General features: G+C 44.8%; 2 protein-coding genes across 18 annotated transcripts in view; one reads left to right on the top strand and one right to left on the bottom strand.

Annotated features, from left to right (window-relative positions):
- OSBPL10 (oxysterol binding protein like 10) overlaps positions 1 to 25,420 on the top strand; it is a 330,377-nt gene that overhangs the window by 128,689 nt on the left and 176,268 nt on the right. The window lies entirely within an intron of this gene.
- Positions 1,543 to 9,996, bottom strand: LOC145520505 (uncharacterized). 2 transcript variants are annotated; one of them, XM_081527041.1, is made up of 2 exons: positions 3,889 to 9,996; positions 1,543 to 3,756 (listed from the first exon to the last, which is right to left on the bottom strand). In XM_081527041.1, the coding sequence occupies exon 1, from the start codon at positions 5,907 to 5,909 to the stop codon at positions 5,325 to 5,327; it is 585 nt and encodes a 194-aa protein (XP_081383167.1). In that variant the 5' UTR covers positions 5,910 to 9,996; the 3' UTR covers positions 1,543 to 3,756; positions 3,889 to 5,324. The 2 variants fall into 2 exon arrangements, with proteins under 2 accessions (XP_081383167.1, XP_081383168.1); XM_081527042.1 differs by having other exon boundaries at positions 1,543 to 3,777; positions 3,915 to 9,996.

Here is a 25,420-nt window from a genome sequence, read left to right as displayed (position 1 = left end):
TCCTGAGTCTGCCTCCCACCCATCCCCGCGTCCCACCCCTCTGGGCCATGAGAGCATGGAGCTGAGTCCCCTGTGCTACTCAGCTTCCCACTAGCTAGCTATTTCTCGCATGGTAGTGGAGGTTTTTTGTTTTTTGTTTTTTTTATGTAGAGAGAGCTCTGAGCTTCCTGTAGCTAAAAATCATTCAAGAGTAACAAAATGTATCCTGACTTTCTTTATTTTTTTTTTTTAAAGAGAAGAGAATAGCAATCAAAAGGAACACATTTTGGGGAAAAGGAAATAATAGTAAATAGACTCTATCAGTGTATTTCTATGTGGCAGATACTAAGGGAGGGGTTTTTCTTGGGTGATCTTTGGTATTTCTCCCAGTAGCCCTACGAGGCAGGTACAACTAATTTATTACCACGTTTTATAGATCAGGACAGAAATGATGACACTATGCCTGCCCATGCCCGGATAGCTAGCAAGGACTGCCATCTTTTAAAAAAAAAAATTGAGATGTAATTCACATACTGTAAAATTTACTCTTTAAAAGTGTAAATTTAGTCTATCTGTGGAGCTGTGCAGCCCCAGCACTATATCAGCCTGGAATCTTTGATCCCCCGTGCCCATCAGCAGTCAGGCGTCGTCCTCCACCCGCCTCCTCTCCCAGCCCCTGCGAACCCCAAACCACTGTCTCTGTAGCGTTGCTGGTTCTGGACATTTCATGTAACTGGGGTCATTATCTATGTGGCCTTTTGTGTCTGGCTGATTTCACTTAGCATAATGTTTCCAAGCTTCCTCCATGTTGTAGCATGAATTAGGACTTCATTCTTTTTTGTTGTTGTTGTTAAGGTTTTTATTTATTTTAAATTGGCATTTAATTGCTTTACAATGTTGTGTTAGTATCTGCTGGACAATAACATGAATCAGCTGAAAGCATACATATATCCCTTCATTCCTTTCTATGGCTGGATAATATCCCATTGTTTGGATATGCCACATTTTTTATTCATCAGTTGATGGATATTCGGCTGACTTTCACATTTTCGTTGTTATGAATGGTGTTGCTGTGAACGTTGTGCACAAGTTTTTGTGTGGGTGTATTTTTTCACTTCTTTCGGGTATATGCCTAAAAGTGGAATTGCTAAGTTGCATGATAACTGTTTAATTCTTGGAGGAGCTGTCACACTCTTTGCCAAAGCAGCTGGCCCAGCTTACGTTCCCTGTGGACGAGGAGTTTCACCAGCTCTTGTCAACACTTGATTTTGACCGTTTTCCATTATAGCCATTCTAGTAGCAATGAAGGTGTATGTCATTGTGGTTTTGATTTGCATTTCCCTAATGACTGATGATATTGGGCATCTCATCACATGCTTATCAGCCATTCATGTATCTTCTTTGGAAAAATGTCTACTTAAATTGTTTGTCATTACTTATTTTTAGTTGTTGAATTGTGAGTGTTCTTGATGTATTCTGGCTACTTAGACACATCAGATACATAATTTGCAGATATTTTCTCCTATTCTGTCACTTGTTTCTTCACTTTTCTCATCTTTTTTTGACATAAGTCAAATTTTTGAAAACAAATGGGACATCGATATAATGGAGTAGGGATTGGGGTCAAAGGACTCAGTTTTTGACTGTGCCTGGACCACTCACAGCAACTAACCAGTCTTGTCATTCAGAGTAACTTAATCTCTCTCTCTTTAATTAAAACAATTTTTTTTTTTTTTTTGGCTGTGTCACACAGCATGTGGAATCTTGGTTCCCTGACCAGGGTTTGAACCTGGGCCCATGGCAGCGAAAGTGCTGAGTGCTAACCACTGGCTCGCCAAGGAAGTCCCAGAAGAGAAATTTTTACCTATTTTAATAGCCAACATTAAAATGGATAGAAAGTTGAAGAGAAACACTTTGGTGGAAGGGGTACTATTGTGGAACCAATCAACCAGTCAAACATCAAGGACTTCCGTGGTGGCCTGTAAACAAGAATCCACCTGTCAGTGCAGGGGACACAGGTTCGATCCCTGGTCCAGAAAGATTCCACATGCTGAGGAGCAGCTAGACCCATGTGCTACAGCTACTGGAGCCCAAGCACCCTAGAGCCTGGCTCTGCAACAGGAGAAGCCACTGCAGGGAGAAGCCCACGCACCGCAAGAGAGTAGTCCCCGCTCTCTGCACCCAGAGAAAGCCTGCGTGCAGCAGCAAAGACCCAGTGCAGCCAAAAACAAACACAATTATTAAATAAAAAACACCCCCCAAAAGAGCCAGAGCAAGTAGAAATACACAACATACAGCCTTTGAAAGGACACACAAGGGCCTTGTAGCGGTGGTTGCCTCTGGGAGAGAAGAGGGAAAACTGCAGATGTAGAGTTGAAAGAAAGTAGGGATTTTGATACTATTTGAAAATTCCATGTTGTTAGTTGACATATGTAAGTTACTCAAATGGTTAAAATTTAACATCATGAAAGTTTCCTTTTTAAAGAGTGTTGCTGAAGCTGTGTGGTTAAGTGCTGTGGCTCCCAGGCCAAGGTCGCGTTGGCTCTTTATCTGCAGACAGAAACTCTCCCAGGCAGCCAGTGGTTCACCTGGTTCTCTTTATAGCCTGCCCTTGAAAGTCTTAAAAACCAAATGTTCTTGAAGATATTCGATAATTCCAGATTCCTGCCAATTCACATGAGGCTTCTATTTTTGTTTCTCTGAATCGATTATACTTGCTGTGGTTTGAGATATTTCAAGTTGAATGCTGTTCGGGGGAAGGGTTCCTTTCCCCCACCCCTGTGTTTGAATTCATCAGTGATGAGGGGAGAGCGTGCCTGGCCTCTTCCTTGGCCGAAACCTTCGGTGCTGGGGCCGTTGGCGGAGGAATAGGGGGCCCCCGGGTGGATTCAGGGTTCTGTGAGCAGAGCTTCTCCATTGGAGGTTGAAGGGGGTTCATGCTGATTACCTGATAACATTTTTAGAAATCCCATATATTTAAAAAAAAAAATTCAACTCATTCATCTTACTGTGTAAATATACTAGCTTGATTTAATATTTAAACATGTTTTCTTTCTTTCCCCAAATTGTTGGGTAAGAAGCGAGATGAATTTCATCTTCCTTTGAGACCCTCATGTAGAAAGGGCCCCAGATTGAGAAGCCGAGCATCCTGAGGTTCTGTCTGTGTTTCTCAGTAGCAAGTCTGTGTGGGGAAACATCCAATACGGTGGGTTTGAGCTTGATAAACTCTCGGAAGTAAAGCTGGACAGGCCCATCGGGGGATTTACTCTTCTTGGCTCCGTCTTCCTGTTTCCTGTTGTCGGGCAGTTTACTTTCGTGTTCTTTTAAGTGCAGTGCCATTTTTCTTTTAGAAATTTTCACAGATAATTACCCTTCATGTACCTAAAACTAAGTGTAAAAGCATCACCCTCCGAAACACACCATCAAATTAAGTAAATAAAACACAGTTTAAGGACAGCTTTTATTAAAACGATAGAGTTTGGGGAGTTTTTATTGTCTTAATAAACTGCAGCAATTTTGCATAATACCTCCTTGAGCATAATTTCAAAATTAAGCTGCCTGCCTTGCCCAAAAGGGAAGTGTTAGTATTACCGAGGAGGGTGATCTTAGGCCGAGAAGGGAAGAGGGTTTTGTAAGTAATAGATCTTTCATGTGTTAATGTAGGAGAATGAAAATATTTGGAAAGGGAATGGGGCAGTTTGGGCTTAGTATCAGTGGAGTCGGTTCTGGGCTGGAGCACCCATCTAACCCAGCCACCCATGGGACTGGAGCACCCATCTAACCCAGCCACCCATGGGACTGGAGCACCCATCTAACCCACCCACCCATGGGACTGGAGCACCCATCTAACCCAGCCACCCATGGGACTGGAGCACCCATCTAACCCACCCACCCATGGGACTGGAGCACCCATCTAACCCACCCACCCATGGGACTGGGGTCCTCAGGGTGACTGTGTAACCCTGCTTTGTAGTTTTCTTGGTTTTGCCAGCCAGCTACACCCCCAGCTTCTCTTGCCCATGGCACAGATTTGATGAGCCTAGTTCTCGACCACAAACTTGACCCCCCAGCACCATCTCCTCTTAGCTGCTTTTAGAGCCCCCCCGCCCACAGACTCTTTGGCACCCATCTGGAGAGGCTATGAGGAAGCCCATTGGAGTTAGGACACAGGGACATTTCCGGTGACCCCTGAGTTCCATTAGTAGGTTGGCATACACCTTCAGGATCTTTCTTCCCTCTGAACCCCCTTTGGCCAGATCGGCAATTGGAAAAGTTTGCTGATGCTGAAACCTGCATTTAAGATGTATCTTTTTCATTCATCTACTTGGCAGCTTCTCTCTCTCGTTCTTTAAAGAATACTTATTTGGCTGGGTTGGGTCTTAGTTGCAGCACTTGGGATCTTTGTCGGGTTGTGCAGGATATTTCATTGGGGCGCACGGTCTCTCTAGGTGTGGTATGCAAAGCTTCAGTACTTGCGGCACATGGGCTTCGTTGCTCCTTGGCATGTGGGATCTTAGTTCCCTGACCAGGGATCGAACCCTCGTCCCCTTCATTGCAAGGTGGATCCTTAACCACTGAACCATCAAGGAGATCCCTTGGCAGCTTCTCTTAATGGCATCTTCTTTTTATCCTCCTCAGCCCTGCTACTTGGCGGACCCGCAGACCTCTTTGAATTCAAAAGCTGTTTCCTCTGTGCCCTGGATGGCAGGCATTTATTAAGCTCCTCCTGTGTGCAGTACACTTTCCCTGGCGCATTCTCCTTTACAGCTTATAGGGTAGCTCCAAGTTCTTAGATCCGCATCATGTATTACAGTAAAAAGCAAGAACAACAACAGGAAACTATTTTGGTCCCATGGAAATAGTTTGTTCAGATGCCAAAAAAGAACACGTTCTTATGATCATAGTGATAAGTGGTGTCCAGAAATTCCTAAATTCCTTCCACACAAATCACCTGCTTCCAGGGTTCCTCAGCATCTGCATTGCCACCATCGTTGGCTGTATCACTCTTTGCTGTGAGGCACATCCTGAGTGCTGTTAGACAGTCTGCAGCATCCCAGGCCTCCACCCACTAGATTCTAGTAACACCCCCAACACCAGTTGACACCCAGAACAGTCTCCAGACTGCACATGCTTCTTGGTGGGGAGGGGGGCTTGGGGGAGGAAATCACCCCTAGTTGAGAACTGCTGCCTCGTATAATTCTCCCAACAGTCCTAGTGAGGTAGGTGTCACCCTACCTCCCTAGGACTTCACCGAAGAGGAAACTGAGGCTCAGGAAGGTCCAGTGGGCCCAGGGCTAGGCCACAACAGAGGTGAGACCTGAAGCCACGCCCACATGGTTGCCTCTTCACCTGAGACTCTTCTGGACCTGAGGCTGCTGGAAACCGGCTTCCGTGCACGGGGGCACAGCCAGGCCAGTGTGCCTGCAGTGTACTTGAGCCTCTACTCTGGGGAGAGCCCTTGTTCTCTTGCCAGGGGTGAGACAGCCCATCCATCGTGTCTCGAGACTCCTGGGCCGCTTCCCCCACGAGGGATGCAGTGAGGAGCTAGGAGAGTTCAACAGTGGAGCAAGGGTGCGCTGGCGGTCCCGCTCCACCAAGCCATCTCGGGCGGGGGTGGGGTTCCCCAGGCTCAGCCATGGGGTGAAGGGGACCCCACACTCTGCAGCCTTGGACCCCTTTAGCCAGGATTCGGCACAAGAAAATTGAGAAGAGCTGGTGGCACCCTGGCACGTGTTTCTGAAGTTTAATCTCCCCGACGTGCTGTGCTGCACTGATGGGGGGAGAAGCGGAGAGATTGTTCGCTGGAGGGTGAAGCTTGGCGGCCTGTGTGTGACCCGGGCTGGGCTCTGGCCGGGGGCTCTGGGCCTCCTCATAGGCTGCTGCCACTTGGCCGCTGTCAGGACCCCCAGCAGCACATCCTCCTGCCTCATCCCACTGTGGGTGGAGGCGGAGGGAGGTTCCTGCCCACCCCCTCACCCCTGCTCATCGAAGGTAAATGGGGTCCTGAGAACTGGGGAGGGGGTTTGAAGGGTGCATTTACTCATCAACTCCCCTTCATGTCTGCCTTGGAAAACATGGTCTAGGCTCCCAGGGCCCCAGGATTTCTGCACATTTTTATATTCATGCAGGATTTTAGTTTCCTAATCAGGGGTTGAACCCCTCCTGCCCCTTGCAGTGGAACTGAGGAGTCTTAACCACTGGACTGCCAGGGAATTCTCTCTGCACATTTGAAGCTTAAATATTCTTTCCACCAATGCAATGCACAGTCCAGAATAACTGAACTTGGGAAGGTGTTTCTTTAGAATCTGATTTTTGAAATGAGAGAGTCCTGGAGTTGGTTGACCTTGGAAATAAAAAAAAAATCCTTGTCTTCTCTCTTGTGAAGACTTACCGCTGCTTCCGCTACTGACCTCAGGTGGCTGCTTAGATTTGCAGGCTTTTGAAGCCAATGCGAGTCATCTTGTTAGTTGCCCCTGCTCATTTCAAATACGGGATGATGTGCACACAGCACGTGAGTGGGGGCAGCTGAGCTCTGAGAGCCAGGAGATGGGGGTGTTCTGGGGGTGCCACCCTGGGCCTTGACCTTGAGCCATTTGCTTTCCTTTATACCATAGTGTCTTACTCTGTAACAGAGGTGGAGCCTGCCTGCCTCGTGTTTTATAGAGATACTACAAGAAAAGTAAATGACTACTTTTAGAGAGGCTGAATGAGAGCGGCTATTCATACTGTAATTATGATGAATAGTTTAATTGTCAGCTTTGTGTGTTCAGGGTGCCCACGAGGGTGACTTGGTGTGGGGGTGTGCTACAGACCTCTGTGTTTCTGTCGGTAAAGAAGAAAGCATGTTTCTTTCGCACTTAACTTTCATTTGGGAGTGGACAGAAAGGAGAGTTCGGATTTGTGTTTTTACATGTTGGAAGCTTTCTGCTTACTCTCGGCCCTTCTGTTCGGTTCCCATCCTGCAAAGTGAGCAGCTTAGGCACTGCTTTCAACAAGACAGGGGAACGAGGCCCTCTTCTATAAACTGCTTTGAATTTTACAGAGTTGCTTTTCTATTTGTCACATGATAGTCCTGGAAATCTTTCCATGCCAGTGTATGAATCTGTCTTTTAAAAAAAAAAAAAATCAACTGCATGGAATGGAATGCATGTATCATGATTCTTTTCATAATCTCCTAGTGAATGTCTTGAAACCACCACCATTTTATTCAGCTTACAGCCGTGCTGAGCCTCTCCTCTTGTCTGAGTTGAGCCCAGTGGCTCTTGTGTGGTCTGCTTGCATGTCTGTAGTCAGCTGGCAGGTGGGTTGGGCCTGGTATTTGTAGATGGCCTTGCTCACAATACTAGTTGTTGGCCGGCAGTTAGGATGGAAGTCAAAGAGTGTTCCTCAGCCCCTGGCAGGCCACCCTGGTTCTGGTCACAGGTGGCTGGCCAGGGTTCCCAAAGGAGCAAGAACAGAAGCTGAAAGGCGTCTTGAAGCCCTTGGTGTGGAACGGACATAGTGTCACTTCCACTGTGTTCCTAGGTCAGAACACATCCTAAGGTCAAGCAGATTTGGGGGAAAGGGAGCTAGACACCACCCCCTCCCCCTGCCATGGGAGGAACTGCCAAGGACCATGGACATGTTTATAGTTTTTTTTTTTTTTTTTTTTTTTTAATTTATATTTATTTGGCTGCGCTGGGTCTTAGTTGGGGCATGCAAACTCTTAGTTGCTGCAGGATGTGGGATCTAGTTCCCTGACCGGGGATCGAACCCAGGCCCTCTGCATTGGGAGTGTCGAGTCTTAGCCCCTGGACCACCAGGGAAGTCCTCCGTGTTTATAGTTTAACATACCCTGTTAACTGAGCCGTGGAATAACAGTGAAAGATGGTAGAAAAAGGGGGAAGAAACAAACAGAAGCCGACCACCGAGATTTTACGGACTTCCTGTGAGTGGTAAATGCCCTTTATATTAAATAAGAACAGGCAAACAAAAAGCCCTTCTTGGGACTACTACTGTGTATATGCTAGGTGCTTTGCCCAGCACCAGGGTTATGAGAACAGATTCCATGTGGCTGCTGCATTGGGACTGTTTGGTGTGGAATTTGATGGCTAAACAATAAGTTATAATCTAGAACACATGTTTCTGGTTGGACTATAAACCTCGTGCTGTGCAGTCCCAAAGGAAGGGCCCTTCTGTTCTATCTGGAGAGAGAGAGAAGTTTTAGGGGGATCTGATTCAACCAGCATGAGTCAGTTGGTATTTACTGCAGAGAGAAGGGCTGGAGTGGGCTTGGGAAGAGGGTGGCAGATAAAAGACACAGCTTGAATGGAGGTTCTGTGTCCTGGAAGGACAGAAGGATTCAGGATCAGGAGATGGTGGGGTCGATAAGGTCTGAGTTTAGGGAGCAGATGTGGTGAGTGTCACAGACATGATGCCTAAAATGCTCATCTCATCTCCAAGAAAGATGGAGCCAGACAGGCTTATGAGCTCTTTTTACTTTTTTTTGAGATGGTGAAGATTAACCGGAAGTTTAAAATTTCCACTGAATTTGTCCTTGTGTGTTTTGGAAGACAAGATAACATATTTGTTTTTCCTTGTCTTCATTTCTGAGGCATTTGTTGAGTCTATTACAATATGTCATATACCAAATGTGTTACAATGAAGGAATAAGATTTATCTCTTCTTTAGCCCTGGCTGTTTCCTAGATGCTAAGTCGATTCAGTCATGTCTGACTCTTCGTGATCCCATGGACTCTAACTTGCCAGGTTTCTCTGTCCATGAAAATTTCCAGGCAAGAATATTAGAGTGGGTTGCCATTTCCCTCTCCAGGGGATCTTTCCAACCCAGGGATCGAACACGTGTCTCTTAAGTCTCCTGCATTGGCAGGTGGGTTCTTTACTACTAGTGCCACCTGTGAAGCTCCCTAGATGACTTTGAGGTAAATGAGAATAGCTATAAAAGCCCAATGAAGAGAATTTTGGCATCTTACTGTGTACTCATGCAGAAGGCAATGGCAACCCATTCCAGTACTCTTGCCTGGAGAATCCCATGGACAGAGGAGCCTGGTAGGCTGCAGTCCATGGGGTCGCGAAGAGTCGGACACGACTGAGCGACTTCACTTTCACTTTTCACTTTCATGCATTAGAGAAGGAAATGGCAACCCACTTCAGTGTTCTTTCCTGGAGAATCCCAGGGACGGGGGAGCCTGGTGGGCTGCCGTCTATGGGGTCGCACAGAGTCGGACACGACTGAAGTGACGTAACAGCATTGTGTACTCAAAGCATGTTCTTTCTTTCAAGCAGCCTGGATACATGATTCTGGGAAGACTGCCTGTGATCATAGATGTTTAGTGCCAGCCTGATAGCCATTCCTTCTTTTTTCTTGCCACTGGAACCCTGATTTGCTCACAGCCAGTGGTCTCAGGCCCAGGGATGAATTGTGCTTGGTCTGAGCCCCTCATGGCCAGTACTCACCCACCAGCCCCTCCTGTAGCTGGGGATGGTCACAAGACCCATTTTGAGCAGTGGGGTGTGAGGAGGAGGCTGCTGGGGGAAGAAGAGGGATTTTTTTAATTCTGGTTGATAAAAGAAGAAAGCTGCAGAAGGAGGAAGTCCCTTAGTCTCATCTCCCTTCCTTCCTACTCTGGATGTTCACATGTGATGACTTGGAACCTGGAGCAATGGCAGCCAGTGTGTCACCATGAGGGACTGTGCTTTGGGCCAAAGCCACTACACATAGGGTGGCTGAGCAGAGGGGTGGAAGGAACCACCAAATGGACTCTGGGTCCACTCAGCTCTGAACTTCTTGCTAAGTCATTAAAAGGATCCTAAATTTCAGGCCCATATCAGTTTTGTTACCTGTAGCTTTTCCTAAATGATAGATTGCCATGATCAAGAACATGATTAAAGAAGAGAGTACCAGGTTGTTTGTACCTTTTACCCAACTCCATTTTAATGTGTGGGAGGGCAGTATTACAGACCGTTTTGCCATGCTTTTAGATGGCCTGGCATCCTTAGCTTTTGGCTAGAAATGCTCCCAACTATTCTGTAGTAAACCTACAACACAGGCAGAGAGGTGACAGCAAGGAGTGGGCATGGGGGGGTGGGGTGGGCAGGCATTGCTCCCACTGATTCTGGGGCAAAAGCACATTAAGAGACTGGGCTCTGGCAGGGGACCTGGTTGTTCTTCAAAATGTAGGCCTCTTTTTGTTGTAAACACAGTAGGTGAGTTGAGGGTGGTAGAGCATGAGTTGTTTTTTTTTTTTTTTTTTTTAAAGAACTGAGGAAAAAAGTCCCTGGGTGGAGTTAGAGCCAGCCTAATGGAAGTTGGGATCTTCACCTTTGGAAGGAGAATTGTACCATGTTTTTAACTAGGACGTTGTACCTGCCATATAGCCCTTACTTGAACAAGGGGTTGGGGGAATGGGCATTTCTTGCAGGGAGAACAAACAGTGACAGCATAGAGAAAACAGTTTGTCCCTGGAAAGGGTGGGTGGTTCAGCAGGAGGTGAGGTGGAGGGTTAGAGACCTGGAGGAAAGATGACGGAGACTTAACCAGTCTCTGTAACCACCCTACCCTCCGCACCTAACAAGCAAACACCCAACATTTATGGTAGATGTCCTGGCATGTAAACGATTGTGAATAACTTCATAGGGCACAAAGTTGCCTGTTTGGCTTTTTGTCAGGAAGGCCTTTATGGGATGCCTTGCTCTGGGTTCCGGCCAGTTCAGCTTGTGGGGTGGAAGCTGGGTGGGCGTTGCCGTCCCTGTCCTGTCTCCAGAGGTGGGCGTGGCCCCGCTCAGTGGGCAAGGAGGGTGGGCGTGGCCGTCCTTGCCCTACCTCCAGAGGTGGGCGTGGCCCCGCTCAGTGCCTGCCCGTGGCGTCCAGCCCTCTCGCCAGGATCCCTCCAATCCTAAAGGCAACCTAGAGGTTGCACGAACCTCCAGGATGCCTCACCCTTCTCTAGTGGTTCTTTCTGTTCTTCTGTCCTCTATTTAACCAGTTTTCCCAGTCAGATTCCCCATGAGAAATCTCCAGTTTCCTGATTGGGCGCAGTTTTGTATCTCCCAATGTGCACGCTTCTGTGTGGAGGAGGCCCAGTTCGGACCACCTGTTCTGAGGACTTCCTTGGTGGTCAGCACAGATGTGGACTGGGGTGGTGGGCGAGAGTGGGACAGGAATGGAGAGCTCTGAACAGGGAAAACTAGACACGAATAGTGAGAAGTAGAGTGGAGAGGATTTAGGATGACCTGTGAATGGCGGCTGGGCCAGGAGAAGCCAGCCTGTGATGGATGATGTAAGAAATGGATGGATGATGATGTAAGAAGAGGGGAAACGAGGCATGGAGAAGGGTCCTTTAAGTGAAGGCATTTTTTGGAAATTAATTTTTATTGGAGTATAGTTGATTTATAATCTGCATTATAAATGTAATGTACATTGTAATGTATATTTATACAATGCAATGTACATTGTATATGCATTTATACACAAAAGTGCTGTACACTTTTCTGCTGCACAGCAGAGTGGCTCAGTTATACATGTATCTGCTGTTTTTTAAATTCTTTTCCCATATAGGTCGTTACAGACTATTGAGTAGAGTTTCCTGTGCTATACAGCAGGTCTTTATTAGTTACCTGTTTTATATGTAGCACTGTGTATATGTCAATCTCAGTTTCCCAATTAATCCCCCCTTTCTCCCTTGGAAACCCTAAGTTTGTTTTCTATCTCTCTGACTCTTATTTCTGTTTTGTAAATAAATTCAAGTGAAGGCATCTTATAGATGATTGGAAATCTGGAGTTCATTTGAGGGCTGACATTGGGTATTTGTAATTCCTCTGAGTAAAGGCAACAATTGAAGACACAGATAGAAAATGTCCTTTGTAGAGAAAGGTATGTGTGTGCTGAGTCACTTCAGTCATGTCCAACTCTTTGCGAGCCCACGGACTATAGCCCGCCAGGCTCCTCTGTCCATGGGGATTCTCCAGGCAGGAATACTGGAGTGGGTTGCTATGCCTTCCTCCAGGGGATCTTCCCGACCCAGGGATTGAAACGTACATGCAAAGAATTGTGGACTGGCCCTCAGGGTTCACCCACAGCTGCTGCTGGAGGATAACTAGAAGACTTCCGTGAGAAAAAGGCTGTGTGTGCAGATGCAGGAGGGATCTGGAGAAGGGTGTATCATCTGGGAAACATTGAAAGGCTGGGAATGCTGTGCGGCCTCAGAGGCTGCAGAGGAGAAGGGTGACTGGGGAAGAGCCTTCTGATTTGCCCCTGAAGAAGGTTGAGAGCAGGATGTTTATATTTAGCCACCAGCGTCAGAGGAATTGTTTCCAGTAAGGTTTTTAAAATAGCCATTTCTTACGATATCACTGTTCAGCTGCCCCAGAGTTGCCCTCTGCGAGGCACCCATCTCATCTTCTCAAGGCCCTGATCCACTCAGTGGCACAGGATCCTTCTCAGGTCATTAAGGGATGCTCACATGAGCCCTGGAAACTGTCAGTAGGGCAATGCTGGGACCAAGAGAACCTGCCTGAGGCGCCCACGGAGGCTTGAGGATCTCTGACGAGAATCGGTTTACCCACACCTCCCTCTTTCAGGGGTGCCTGGACTTGTGTGAGAGTGTCTCTTCCTGTGCTGATTGGAGCCTGTGAGTGGCAGCATCACGGGCTGAAATCTAAACTGCCTCCTCCTGATTTTCTGTGCTATGTGTAATACAGTCAGCATCAGAAGGAAATTCAGGACAATAGAGTTAATTTAAGTTTTTCAGTTATGAAAGTAGTATAATTGGATATAAGAAACCTTGGAAAATAGAGGAAAGAAGGACACAGTTTGGCCTATGTAGAACTCCCACTGTTAACAGTTTGTGATAGCTTGTGTAAATAGTTTTTACTCTTGTGTTGGTTGACTTATGTTTTACTACGAAAACTTGAGCTGAGGTTTGTAAATGCCTTCCAGTTTTTATTCCTGGGTTTACAGTTTTGCCTGCATGAAGGGGAAGTAAGATCAGCCTTAAAATAAGTTCCATAAAAACTTATTTAAAAAGAAGCCCTTTCAAGGTGAATAGGAGGACATGGGAGAGGCTGGCAGACCCAGATTGTGTGAGAGTTGTCTGTGCAGGGTTGTCTGATTCTTAAGGCATTAATCATTTTTTCTCATTTTGTAAAACCCGAGATGAAATTCAAACATGAAGTAACCATTTTTTTTTTGGCTGCATCTCATGATTCCTGGGATCTTAGTTCCATGACTGGGGATCGAACCTAAATCCCCTGTACTGGAAGGAAGATTCCTAAATACTGGACCACCAGGGATGTCCCTACCTTTTGGCTCTTGTGAATAGCACTACTGTGAATATTTATGGATGTGTACGTGTATTTGCTTGAGAACCTGTTTTCAGTTCTTCTGGGTGAGGCTTTCATCTTGCTCCTCACGCCCTAGGTGGTAAAGTAAAATCAGGTTGAGGAAGACCACTTAGATCCTGGGAGCTCTCTGTGGGAACCCACACATATTGCTGCTTGCAAAGCATTTCTCTGCTTCATATTGATTTTGGTCACCATCCCAAAGTTGGAGCGTCTTTTGCCCAGTTGAGAGTGATTGGTACTTTGTTCCAGGAATCCTGGTTCAGCATCTTCTATGTGTGGTGGAAAATAGAAAATGGAGTCTCATTGGTCTTGTCACAACTGCTCACAGGATCAAACAGTCTTTTACTACTCTGCCTGTCAGCAGATCTTAGTTCCACAGCCCCAGGTTCCATAGTCCCTGTCATTGCTTCAGAGAGGGTCTGCCTTTTAAAGGAAAAATATATATATATATATATATATATATATATATATTATTTATTTGACTGCACTGGGTCTTAGTAACAGCATGAGGGATCTAGTTCCTTGACCAGGGATCAAACCCAGGCCCCCTGCATTGGGAGTCTGGAGTCTTAGCTACCGGACCACTGGGGAAGTTCTGAGGTGCTACCTTGTTTGTTTGGCTCACACCTGAGGGTCCAGGGCTGTTGGAAACTGTGGGACCATTAAATGTGTGGCTCCCCATGTCCTGGAAGGATCCTGCTATGAACTTTTTTATCAGTTACATTCTATCAACAGTCTCTAGATTGGGCCCTTGGCTGGAAGTTTAGCTCTGTATTCCCCAATATAGTTCTTTAAAGATGGAAGGAGGAAATGAGATGTGATGTCCTGCTGATGTCAGCCTAGGAGAGTAAATCTGGATGGGAAAGAGAAGAAGAGGGTCAACAAATAGCAGACTTGATGACGGATTAAAGCCAGCATCCCCTTTTCCTATGAAACAATGCATAGCTATTGTTTTTGGTGGTGTTTGTTCTGTTGCTAAGTCGTGTCCAACTCTCTGCACCCCCATGAACTGCAGCACACTAGGCTTCCTTGTCCTTCACTATCTTCCGGAGTTTGCTTAGTTAGTTTTTGGTAGGTTCTCCCACAGGGCAGAGCCTGAGAGATGAAGGCTTGGGTGCAGGATTGTGGAGTTAGGGAAACCAGAAAGAGGGAGATATGGAAATTGACAGAGGCAGCCAAAAATCAGGTTATCATGCTGATTACCCCTGAGGGTGATGAAACCAGAATCACCATTCACCACTGTAGGAATGTGCTTCAGAATTCTCCACCCCAGGTTTAGAAGATGGGATCATTTATCCACTGGCTCCCCAAACCCAGTAATCGAGGATTTTCTCTTGCACTTTAAACAAATTATTCATTTTTGCTGTGATGGGCTTTCTCTAGTTGTAGCGAGCAGGGCCTACTCTCTAGTTGTGGTGTGTGGCTTCTCACTGGGGGTGCTTCTCCTGTTGTAGGGCACAGGCTGAGGGCTTCAGTAGCTGTGGAATGTGGGCTTAGTTGCCCCTGGCATGTGGGATCCTCCTATACCAAGGATCGAACCTGTGTCCCCTGCATTGGCAGGTAGGGTCTTAACCACTGGACCTCCAGAAAGTTTCTTCGCTTTTTTTTAGCTGCACTGCATGGCATGTGGGATCTTAGTTCCCTGACCAGGGATCGAACCTGCATCCCCTGCAGTGGAAGTACGGAGTCTTAACCACTGGACTGCCAGGGAAGTCTCTCTCCTGCAGTTCTAAGTTTGCTCTTGAAACCTGCCTTGTACCTCTTGAAAGTAGATTCCCATTGACTTTTTGAATTGGCTCCCATAGAACAGCCCCAGGTCAGAAAGTAGGAGTTTTAAAATTTTAATCAATTTGTTTGACTGCACTGGGTCTTTGTTTTGACATGGGAACTCTGTATTTGTGGCATATGAACTCTTAGTTGCAGCATGTGGGATCTAGGTCCCTAACCAGGGATCGAACCTGGGCCCCCTGCATTGGGAGCGCAGAGTCTTAACCATTTTACCACCAAGGAAGTCTTGAGTAAGAGGTTTTAAATAGCGCAGCCAAGGCTGGTACTAGCATCTGGGCACTGCTGGATGCCTCAGAAACTGTTGGAATGAGACAGTGGGCTGGGAGGATGAAGGCAGGACATACCTGTGTCTGGCACGTGTCATTTCTACATCCCCAGTCTCTCTGTTGGGGCCCACTGCTGCTTTGTCTCTCAGAGCTTGAGGAATACCAAGGAATGATATAGTACCTGATCATAGAGGAGTTTCCCAGCCAGGTTCCATGAAGGTCATGTATTTGTCCCAGTGCTTTCATGTCTTTTTTCTCCTGTTACTCATTTTGATGGAATTAAGTCACTTGATTTATTCAACTTACTACGTTAAAACAGCAGGAAGCCAATTAGATTTTGTACAAGACAAAACCCTCTTGTTAAAAATGAATGCTTTGAACTCTTCAGCAGGTAGTGGGGTCTCTAGAGACAGTGAGGAATGAGGAGGAACATCTCTCGTGTACCATCATGCAGGGAGCGGTCAGAGTTGAACTCTCCCCTTTGTGTGCCCCTGAGTCTGTTGTAACAGGGAGACATTAGCCCAGAAGCAGTTTGAGTCCTAGAAGGACCTGTTGTGTGTCTATAACACCCAACGACTTTACATCCACATTTCCCATGAGGGTCAGGCTGTCCTCCTCCCTGTCCCCTGAGTATTAACATGCAGCCGACCTGCCCAGCTGTAGACACCTGGAGCTTATACTACCTCCCCTGTGATAAGCCCAGGAGCTCTTGGCTGAGCCAGTGTTGGCGCTAGTGATTTCATGCAAACTGTGCTTTTATAGCTCACTCACTGGAGAGCAGGGTTTAACCCCAGGGCTGACAGTCCAGGAGAAGTTCTCTCAGCTGGTGATTTGGAGGTGCTGTCTCTGAATGAACAACAGTTGGCTAAATATGGAGAACAGTATGGAGGTTGTAAAAGACTAAAAATAGTTACCATAAGATCCACTAATCCCACTCCTGGGCCTACATCTGGAGAAAGCTAAAGTTTGAAAAGATACATGTGCCCCAGTGTTCACTGCAGCACTATTTACAATAGCCAAGACAAGGAGGCAACTTAAATGTCCATCGATGGAGGAATGGCTAAAGATGTGGTGCATATATACAATGGAATATTGCTCAGCCATCAAAAGGAATGAAGTAGTGCCATTTGCAGCAACATGGATGGACCTAGAGATGACCATACTAAATGAAATAAGCCAGACAGAGGAAGAAAACATCACATGATATTGTTTATATGTGGAATCTAAGAAAAGTGGCACAAATGAACTTATTTTGCAAAACAGAAATAGACTTACTGATTTAGAAAACAAACTTACGGTTACCAAAGGGCAAAGGATGGAGGGATAAATTAGGGGTTTGGTATTATCGTGTACACATTAATATACATAAATAATCAACAGGGACCTACTGTATAGTACAGGGAACTACGCTCAGTATTTTATAATAATCTATAAGGAAAAGAATTTGAAAAAGAATATATACACATAGTATATGTATAACTGAATCACTTTGCTGTGCACCTAAAACTTAAGAAAACATTGTAAACCAGCAGTACTTCAATTTAAAAAAAATGAAACTTTCAATTCACAATATTAAAAAAGCCCCAAATGAACGAGTGGCTAAAGCTAGGAATCATAACCTTAAACGTGTATTCCATTTTAACTTAAAATCCCCATCTTCAGATGTAGTTCCAAGGCCCTTTCACCAGGCCTGTGCTTACTGGCAGAAGCCTGCTTCTTCTCTTCTGTAGAAAGCACGTCTATAATGTAGTCACCTGTAATCTGTTTTGGTTTCTTTAAAGAACAGAGCAAACTAATTACAGAATCTTTCTCGATTTTTCGAAATGGTTTCTAATATTTTACAGCTACCATGAGCACATCCAATTCAACAGCAGTTTCTAGCAGCTTACCTCTGTTGACATTTTTCAAGTTATCCAGCCTAGTTTCATAGACTTTACAATTTCATAAGGAGTCCATTATATGTCTGAATTATTTTTCATCTTTATATTTTGTCAGTTTATTATGTAAATTATTCCGTTAAAATAATACATATACCAACCTCAACAGAGTAGGGACTGCATCCAGTTGGCTCTTAGTCGACCTCCCAGCTCACCTGGAGGGTAGAAGTGTGCAGACATTACTGGGCCGGGGGTGGGTGATGTGAGCTGTGAGCTGTCAGCACCTGCTGGCCTGGAGGGTGGATGGAAGGAATGAAAAGGGGTGAGAAATTCAATTACTTGGTTAAACTGAGAACATAGAGAACATCCACTGGCGCTTTTCTGACTCTGCTACCTGATATGCTGAGATTAGGCATTGCAAAAATCCTCACATATAATCTTGCCTAAACCTTTTTCTGGGTTGCCGCTAATGACTCCATCCACAGACTCTCTGCATGGAAATTACTGGTGCCCACTGGGAGTCCTACTGGCTCTCCAGCTTTGCCAGATACTTATTTTCTGGACCAGGTCCTGCAGATTTCAGTGATTGGAATGATGGGGCCAAGTGCTTAAACCACTTATACTTCTAATGACACCCTGTCTTAGATTCTTTGAGAAAAATTGAGAGACCCAAGAGTGAGTCTGGTTCTTTCCTTTGTGGTACAGAAATCAGTTGCAGGGGAAAATAATCTTTTGGGCTCTGTATACTTCTCAAGTCTTGTGTCTGGTTTCTTAAAAATTCTAGACACAAAGTCTAAATTCCTCTGTGTTTTAAATCTTATTTGCAGAGAATAAATAGAGACACAGAGATAGAGATCAAACATATGGATACCAAGGGGGAAAGGGCAGGGGTGGAATAAACTAGGAGATTGGGACTGACATATATACATTATTGATACTATGTGTAAAGTAGATATTAACTAATGAGACCCTATTGTATAGCTCAGGAAACTCTACCCAGTGCTCTATAGTGACCTAAACGGGATGAAATCCCAAAATGAGGGGGTATATGGTAACATATAACTGATTCACTTTGCTGTACAGCAGAAACTAACACAACATTGTAAAGCAACTATACTCCAATAAAAATTAATGATAATAAAAAGCCTAACTTAGTTTTAGCATAAGCTTGTGAACTTTACTCCCACCTTGGTGGCTCAGACAGTAAAGCATCTGCCTGTAATGCGGGAGACCCGGGTTCGATCCCTGGGGCCAGAAGATCCCCTGGAGAAGGAAATGGCAACTCACTCCAGTACTCTTGCCTTGAAAATTCCATGGACTGAGGAGCCTGGTAGGCTACAGTCCATGGGGTCTCAAAGAGTTGGACATGACTGAGCAACTTCACTTTGTGAACTTACAGTTTGTTTCTCTTTGGTAAGAAGTGCTTTTCGGAAAATTAGGGAGGAGTGATGGCTCAGTGATAAAGAGTCTTTCCGCAATGTGGGAGACACAGCTTTGATCCCTGGGTTGGGAAGATCCAGGGTTGGAAAGATCCCCTGGAGAAGGAAATGGCAACCCATTCCAGCATTCTAGCCTTGGAAATCCCACAGACTGAGGAGTCTGGCAGGCTACGGTCCACGGGGTTGCAAAGAGTCAGACATGACTGAAGCAACTAAACACTTAGGTGCAGAATATCGACATATGTCTGTTACATGCATGTAACAAGTCCATCAGGAAGGAAAGGGGCAGATATCAACAGCTTCAAAGTTTCTGATCAGATACAGCATTTTCAGGAAAGCTAGCTTCCTGTGGGTTGCATGCATGCATGCTAAGTCCCTTCAGTCATGTCCGGACTCTTTGCAACCCTATGGCCTGTAGCCCACTAGTCTCCTCTGTCCATGGGATTCAGTATCCGGTATTATCCAGGCAAGAATACTGGAGTGGGTTGCCGTGCCTCCTCCAGGGGCTCTTCCCGACCCAGGGATTGCACCCACATCTCTTATGTCTCCTGCATTGGCAGGGGGGTTCTTTACCACTTGCGCCACCTGGGAAGCCCCACTGTGGGGTTAGTAAGGTGTGTTTACCTAACTTCCCTGAGCTATTAGCAAATCTTGCATTTCCACATTAACTTCAACAGTAATACCGAACTTGAAATACGTAATCAGTGGGATTTGTTTTACGAATCCTGTAGAATTCTGCATGCAGCTGAGGCACGTTGACAATTGTGTGATTGAATTTTTTTCTATAGGAAGCATTTTGAAACCCAAGTTAAAGTGCCCTTTTGAGCTTCATGCTTTTGTCCCTGAGCATTTGGGGAGGAGGTAATGACCTCTAAGTAGATAGGAGTGCGTCTGTCAGAGATTAGTTATTGACTGTAGGAAAAAATCACATTTGCTTCTTGAAATGTTCTGTCTTAGAATTGCACTGGACTTTTTAATCCCCATGGCTGGCTCGACCTGCTGCAAGTGACAGAAGTTGAAACATAAAATAAGAGCTGCTTTCCCCACATGTTATGGGCTGATCATTTATAGAATCTCTTGGCATGCAGTCTCCTTTTGTTCTGTGATTCATTTCTGGTATAAAACACCTTCTGGGTTGATGATACTGAGAGGTGAGAAGAAATAGGGAAGGGAATAAATCATGAAGTGCCCATCTGCAGGGCAGTAGTAATACAATTTTACTATGAAAATGATCCAATAGATGTGATCTGTGGTATATAGGCATATGTAAATTCTATGCAAATAACCATTTAATGCCTGACTGTGCCCTGAGGAAGAGAGCTTAATGGAACCCAGTGTTCTTTTGGCTCATCACTCTGAATGTCTGAATCAGCCCCAGGCGATACCAGGTACTCTGGCTTGCCTGGCACTGTCTGCAGTATCTAGTACAGGAGCTCATTTTTCCAGTCGTTCCCCTCTTTGACCTCAGCTCCTGCTGCTCTGGGCCTCTCTCACTTCACCCCAGACATGCTGTCTTCCTTTCTGAAACATGCCAGGTAGACTCCTACCCCAGGACCTTTGCACCTGTTGCATTTCTGCCTAGAATGCTGTCCCCCAGTTGTCGTCATGGCTCACTCCTTCACTTCACTAAGCTCTTTAAATCAAATGTCACCCTCTCTTTAGGCCTTCCCTGGCCACGTATCTAAAATTGGAATGCCCTCCTATCTTTGGGCTTCCCTGATGGCTCAGTGGTAAAGAATCTGCCTTTCAGTGCAGGAGACATGAGTTTGATCCCTGGGTTGGGAAAGTCTCCTGGAGAAGGAAATGGCAACCCACTCCAGTATTCTTGCCTGGGGAATCCCATGGACAGAGGAGAATGGCGGATACAGTCCATAGGGTCGCAAAGTGTCAGACATGACTTAGCGACTAAACAACAACTGTGTATTACTTTTATCTGTTATTCCTGTTTTAGGTTATTCTATAATATCTAAAACACTTTCTTTTATGTCTGTCTCTTTGTCTCCCCCAAAAGGCTGCTTCCATAAGGGCAGAGATGTTCGTCTATTTAGTTTATTGTTGTATCTTTGTTGCTCAGAGCAGTGCCTGGCACATAGTAAAGTGAAAGTGTTAGTTGCTCAGTTGTGTCCAACTCTTTGAGACCCCATGGACTGTAGCCTGCCAGGCCCCTGTGTCCATGGGATTTCCCAGGCAAGAATACTGGGTTGCCATTCTCTTCTCTAGGGGATCTTCCTTACCCAGGGATCAAACCCTGGTCTCTTGCATTGCAGGCAGATTCTTTACTGTCTGAGCCACCAGGGAAGCCTGCCTGGCACATAGTAGGTGCTCAATAAATACCTATTGAATCTCTCAATAATGTGTGTTGGTTGCTGCTGTACAAGGTTACATTTTGAACATTTTGGGTCTTGTATATAGTTAAGGAGGAGTGGTATCTTTTCCAGACTCTCCTGCCTCTTGGAAAAGGAGAGGAGATATTCAGTGTGTCGTTGATATTTTTAACATTAGGTTTTTGGGCAGGGAGCAGTGGTGTAATCAGTGGTTAAAATTGGGCTTGAGGGATTCACTGCTTTCATTTACTGCATTCGTAGTTCTTATGGGATGAGGCCTGTAGCAGATTCCACAGGGTGCACCGTGGCTGGTGAGACACTGTCCTGGGCCTGGGGTGGTCACGGTCTTGGCAGGACAGTGGGGCGTGGACAGACTGCCTCTGGGTAAAACACACTAAGTGCTATGAAGAATGTGAGCTGGATTTTATCCTTAACATCTCTAGACATACCACATTGCCTCCATTATTATGGGTAACTGATTAAAATGATTAAATCAGTGTGTTTTGGCCTTAAGGAGCTTATTGTTTGAATATTTGAGTATTTACGTATTTGAGAATGGGTACACTGTATAGGGCTTTGATATTAAAAAGGAATTTCCCCCCCCAAATGCTAACTAAGCTATTAGTTATGGTTACAAAGAGTTGTGGCAACTTTTTCAGACCTCAGTTGAAGAGAATGATGAGCCACTCTAGCAAGTGCAGTGGGCTGCAGAAGCAGCTCGTGTGAACTTGAGTCTCAGCTCCATTGTTTACGAGCTGTGTGACCCGAGGAAAAATGCTGCATCTCTCTGTGCCTCATTCCTGACATGGAAACCATAGTACCTACCTCATGGTGTTATAAAGATGTACTACAAACCTTTAAAGATTTACATTATTTGAAGATTTATTAAGTCCTTCATTATAAATCGTAAAATGATAAAAGGTGTATAATACTTAAAACAGTTCATGGTATGTAGTGGGTATCATATGTTGTTGTTCAGTCACTCAGTCGTGTCCTGCTCTTTGTGACCCCGTGAACTGCAGCACACCAGGCTTCCCCGTCCTTCACATCTCCTGGAGCTTACTCAAACTCATGTCCATTGAGTCAGCGATGCCATCCAACTGTCTCATCTTCTGTCGTGCCCTTCTCTTCCCGCCTTCATTCTTTCCCAGCATCAGGGTCTTTTCCAATCTTTCCTTTGCATCAGGTGGCCAAAGTATTGGAGCTTCAGCATCAGTCCTTCTAATGAATATTCAGGACTGATTTCCTTTAGGATTTACTGGTTTGATCTCCTTGCAGTCCAAGGGACTCTCAAGAGTTTTCTCCAACACCACAGTTCGAAGGTATCAACTCTTCCACGCTCAGCCTTTTTTATTGTCCAGTTCTCTCATCTGTACATGACTACTGGAAAAAACACTGTTTTGACTAGACAGACCTTTGTCGGCTAAGGAATGTCTCTGCTTTTTAATATGCTGTCTAGGTTGGGCATAACTTTTCCTCCAAGGAGCAAGCGTCTTTTAATTTCATGGCTGCAGTCACCATCTGCAGTGATTCTGAAGTTCAAGAAAATAAAGTCTGTCACTGTTTCCATTGTTTCCTTATCTATTTGCTATGAAGTGATGGGACTGGATGCCATGATCTGCGTTTTTTGAATGTTGAGTTTTAAGCTAGCTTTTTCACTCTCCTCTTTCACCTTCATCAAGAGGCTTTTCCTCTTCACTTTCTACCATAAGGGTGGTGTTATCTGCGTATCTGGGATTATTGATATTTCTCTTGGAAATCTTAATTCTACCTTGTGATTCTTTCAGCCTGGCATTTCACATGATGTACTCTTTGTATAAGTTAAATAAGCAGGGTGACAATATACAACCTTGACATTCTCCTTTCCCAATCTGGAACCAGTCTGTTCCATGTCCAGTTCTAACTGCTATTTCTTGACCTGCATACAGGTTTCTCAGGAGACAGGTAAGGTGGACTGGTATTCCCATCTTTTTAAGAATTTTTCACAGTTTGTTGTGATCTACACAGTTAAAGGCTTTAGCGTAGTCAATGAAGCAGAAGTAGATGTTTTTCTGGAATCCTCTTGCTTTTTCGATGATTCAGCTGATGTTGGCAATTTGATCTCTGGTTCCTCTGCCTTTTCTAAATCTGGAAGTTCTCCGTTGACATACTGTTGAAGCCTAGCTTGAAGGATTTTGAGCATTACTTTGCTAGCATGTGAAGTGAGTGCAATTGTGTGGTAGTTTGAACATTCTTTGGCATTGCCCTTCTTTGGGATTAGAATGAAAACTGATGTTTTCCAGTCTGTGGCCACTGCTGAGTTTTCCAAATTTGCTGGCATATAGAGTGTAGCACTTTCACAGCATCATCTTTTAGGATCTGAAATAGCTCAGCTGGAATTTCATCACCTCCATTAGCTTTGTTCGTAGTAATGCTTCCTAAGGCCCACTTGACTTCACGCTCCAGGATGTCTGGCTCTAGGTGAGGATTCACACCATCGTGATTATCTGGGTCATGATCTTTTTTGTATAGTTCTTATGTGTATTCTTGCCACTTCTTCTTAATATCTTCTGCTTCTGTTAGGTCCATACTGTTTCTGGGTGTCATGTAAGTGTTAGCTATTATAAATATATTTGTAAATAAAGTTATAACCATCATTACTGGATCATGGCAAGCTCATCAGTCCAAACAAGACTCTTAAAAATTTTTTTAAGGCAACTCTTATAATTATTTTCTTTTTTCCTCCACTCCCATTCCCCTCATCCCTGTTGGTACCAATTCCTAGGATATACCCAGGTCTTTGTTTGCCTTGTATCTGTGTTTTGAACTTAATGTAAGGGGTATTATCCATACTGTCGTCTTCTTAGAGTTTTCTAACTCAAAAGTATGTTTTAAATTTTATTGATGTTGCTCTGTGTACATCAAAGTCATGTCTTCTAACTGTTGCATGTGTATTATTGTATGAGGTCTGTTACTGATAGCTTCTTACTGCTGTACACATACGTGGGCTCAAACTCCCCACCCTCATTACCTGTTAATGCCTTTGTATATATCCCTGTATATACCCATGACTGGGAGCATATTTGTTGGGTACCTGCCCAGAACATTTGAGGATCGTAAGGAACATACATCTCTATTTTCACAAAATTCTGCCATGTTGCTCTCAGAATGGCTGTACCAGTCGGTTCTCCTACTAGCATTGCAGGGGTCCAGTTTCTTCCTTTCTTTTCCATTATTTGGGGATGTTTTACTTTTTGGGCAGATCTGGTGGATGTACAATCTCCTGGTAATTTTAACGTGTATTTCTCTGGTTATCTTGGTGTGTTGTTAGCCACTCAGGAGTCTCCTTCTGTATAATGCCTGTTCTTATCCTCTGCACGTCTTTTACAGTATATTCTGACTTCTTTTTCTAGGAGCACCTTTTATATTCTAGTATTAATCTCTCTTCTCCCAGTCTCTGCACACTTGTGATTTATCCAGTTTCCTCGTGGAATCAAAACTTATCCACAATGTAGTCAAGTCCATCAAATTGTTCTGCTTGTGATTTGAGCTTTTGGTCTTGATTGAGAAATGCTTATCTACAAATTACAGAGTTGTGCTCCTACCTTTTCTTTTGTTAGCTTGTGTTTCTGCTTTTTACATTTAGATTTTTGCCTCTGTATATACCCTGTAAGGCAGAAAGCCAGCCATATTTTTGCTTTTCCCAGTAACGTTTGTTCTGTCCTACTGATTTGTGGTAGGGGGTTCCCTGGTGGCTTGGTGGTAAAGAACCCATCTACCAATGCAAGAGACCCAGGTTCGATCCCTGGGTCAGAAAGATCTCCTGGAGAAGGAAATGGCAACCAACTCCAGTATTCTTGCCTGGAGAATCCCATGGACAGAGGAGCCTGGTGGGCTACAGTCCATGGGGTCACAAAGAGTTGAACTCAACTTAGCAACTAAACCACCACCATCACTGATTTATGGTGCTGCATCTGTGATATACCAGGTTCTCATGTATACTTAAACATATCTCGCACCCTCTTTTCTAGTTTTTAGTGCAGTTGCTAGTTCCTGCATGAATACCATATATAATCACTGTGGTTTTGCATTTTTAGTATTTGCATCTGTTGGGAGGGTGATCCCCTCTTCTTTTTCTGAATTAACTTGGCCCTTCACAAACCTTTATTCTTCTATTCATGTACTATACTAAATTTGTTGAATTGCTCAAAAAATCCTACTGGAATTTTTATTAAAAAAACTATACAATTATTTGGGAGATTTGGCATATTTATAGTGTTCCATTGGGCTGGAAGAAACACAAGCTGGAATCAAGATTGCCGGGAGAAATATCAATAACCTCAGATATGCGGATGACACCACCCTTATGGCAGAAAGTGAAGAACTAAAGAGCCTCTTGATGAAGGTGAAAGAGGAGAGTGAAAAAGT

The sequence above is a fragment of the Giraffa tippelskirchi genome, chromosome 9, assembly GCF_054371585.1.
Source record: "Giraffa tippelskirchi isolate mGirTip1 chromosome 9, T2T-mGirTip1v1.2.pri, whole genome shotgun sequence".
NCBI lineage: Eukaryota > Metazoa > Chordata > Mammalia > Artiodactyla > Giraffidae > Giraffa > Giraffa tippelskirchi.
The sequence above is the reverse complement of the archived record's forward strand: the minus strand, read 5'-3'. Positions and strand labels throughout refer to the sequence as shown.

Excerpts from the sequence above, each read along its gene's own strand:
- LOC145520505 (XM_081527041.1), bottom strand. The coding sequence starts at position 5,909 with ATGAGGCAGGAGGATGTGCTGCTGGGGGTCCTGACAGCGGCCAAGTGG.